Below are 1,356 nucleotides of genomic sequence, written 5' to 3'. Positions count from 1 at the left end.
TGCGATGTGCACGGGGGTGCACACGTGTGTGTGCTCATGGAGCTCTGAGCACGCGGGGTTTGCACACACACACACACACACACATATAAGGGCTCTGTGTGCTCACAGCTCATGGATGGGGATGGGGGGATCCAGGCAGCCCCCAGTGGGGCAATGTAGAGCTTATGGGGCCGCCCCCAGCCCAGACATCACCCCACACACACCCTATGGGGCCATCAATCCCAATAGGACACCCACAGCCCCCATCGCTGCCCCTGCTCTCATCTCACACCACCATGGGATGCTTATGGGGGTCCGGCATCCCCCAGACCAAGGTGCCCTCCCCACATATTTGCCTTCCCCACAAGCTGATGGTGGGGGCTGAGGGTTCGTCTGGAGTCACAACACAACACGGATTGGGGCACAGCTCTGCCCCATTGCATGGGGGCAAAGAGGGGGAGATGGGGCGGGGGGAGATGGGGGAGGAGGGAGGGGGTGAGATGGTGTGGGGTGAGAGATGGAGTGGGATGAGAGAGGGATGAAGAGGAGGGGGGTGAGATGGATGGAGTTAAGAGGGGGGTGAGGGATTGAGCAGGGTGAGATGGCGTGGAGTGGGGTGAGATGGAGTGGGGTGAGATGGAGGGGGGTGAGAGATGGAAGGGGGTGAGATGGAGAGAAGGATGAGCTGGAAGGGGGTGAGATGGAGTGGGATGGGGTGGGATGGAGGGGGGTGGGATGGAGCAGCCGGGATGCTGCGATGGAGCAGCACGGGGGGGGGGGGACCCGCAGCCCTTGGCCGCGTCCCGCATCGCTGACCCGGAGGTTTCCAGCACCTCCCGGAGCTGAACGTGGAGGTGACGAGTAAATAGAGTCTGGGAAAAAGCGCCGCTGTAAGTGATGCAACCGGAGGGTAAAGGGACAAAGTCCCGCAGAGCCGGAGCTGCTGGCAGAGCCCAGAATAGACCCGGAGTGTCAATAGGGAAAGTAGTGAGAGCAGCGTGGGCAGGGAGCAAAGGTCCCAGCTGGGCAGGGGCTGTCAGTGGAGCTCACACACATATACACACATATACACACACATATACACACATATATACATATATGCACACATATACACACATATATACACATATATACACATATACACACATATATACACATATACACACATATACACACATATACACACATATACACACACATATACACATATACACACACATATACACACATATACACACATATATACACACATATACACACATATACACACATATATACACACATATACACACACATATACACACATATACACACATATACACACACATATACACATATACACACACATATACACACACATATACACACATATATACA

General features: G+C 54.0%; 1 protein-coding gene across 1 annotated transcript in view; it reads right to left on the bottom strand.

Annotated features, from left to right (window-relative positions):
* LOC107325767 (inhibin beta E chain-like) overlaps window positions 1-246 on the bottom strand; it is a 3,181-nt gene extending 2,935 nt beyond the window's left edge. Inside the window, exon 1 of the mRNA XM_032441063.1 lies at window positions 238-246. Coding sequence (XP_032296954.1) covers window positions 238-246 — 9 coding nt within the window. The remainder of the gene's footprint in view (window positions 1-237) is intronic.
* Between the last annotated feature and the right edge of the window lie 1,110 nt (window positions 247-1,356).

This window comes from Coturnix japonica, linkage group LGE22C19W28_E50C23 (genome assembly GCF_001577835.2).
Source record: "Coturnix japonica isolate 7356 linkage group LGE22C19W28_E50C23, Coturnix japonica 2.1, whole genome shotgun sequence".
Taxonomy (NCBI): domain Eukaryota; kingdom Metazoa; phylum Chordata; class Aves; order Galliformes; family Phasianidae; genus Coturnix; species Coturnix japonica.
The sequence above is the reverse complement of the archived record's forward strand: the minus strand, read 5'-3'. Positions and strand labels throughout refer to the sequence as shown.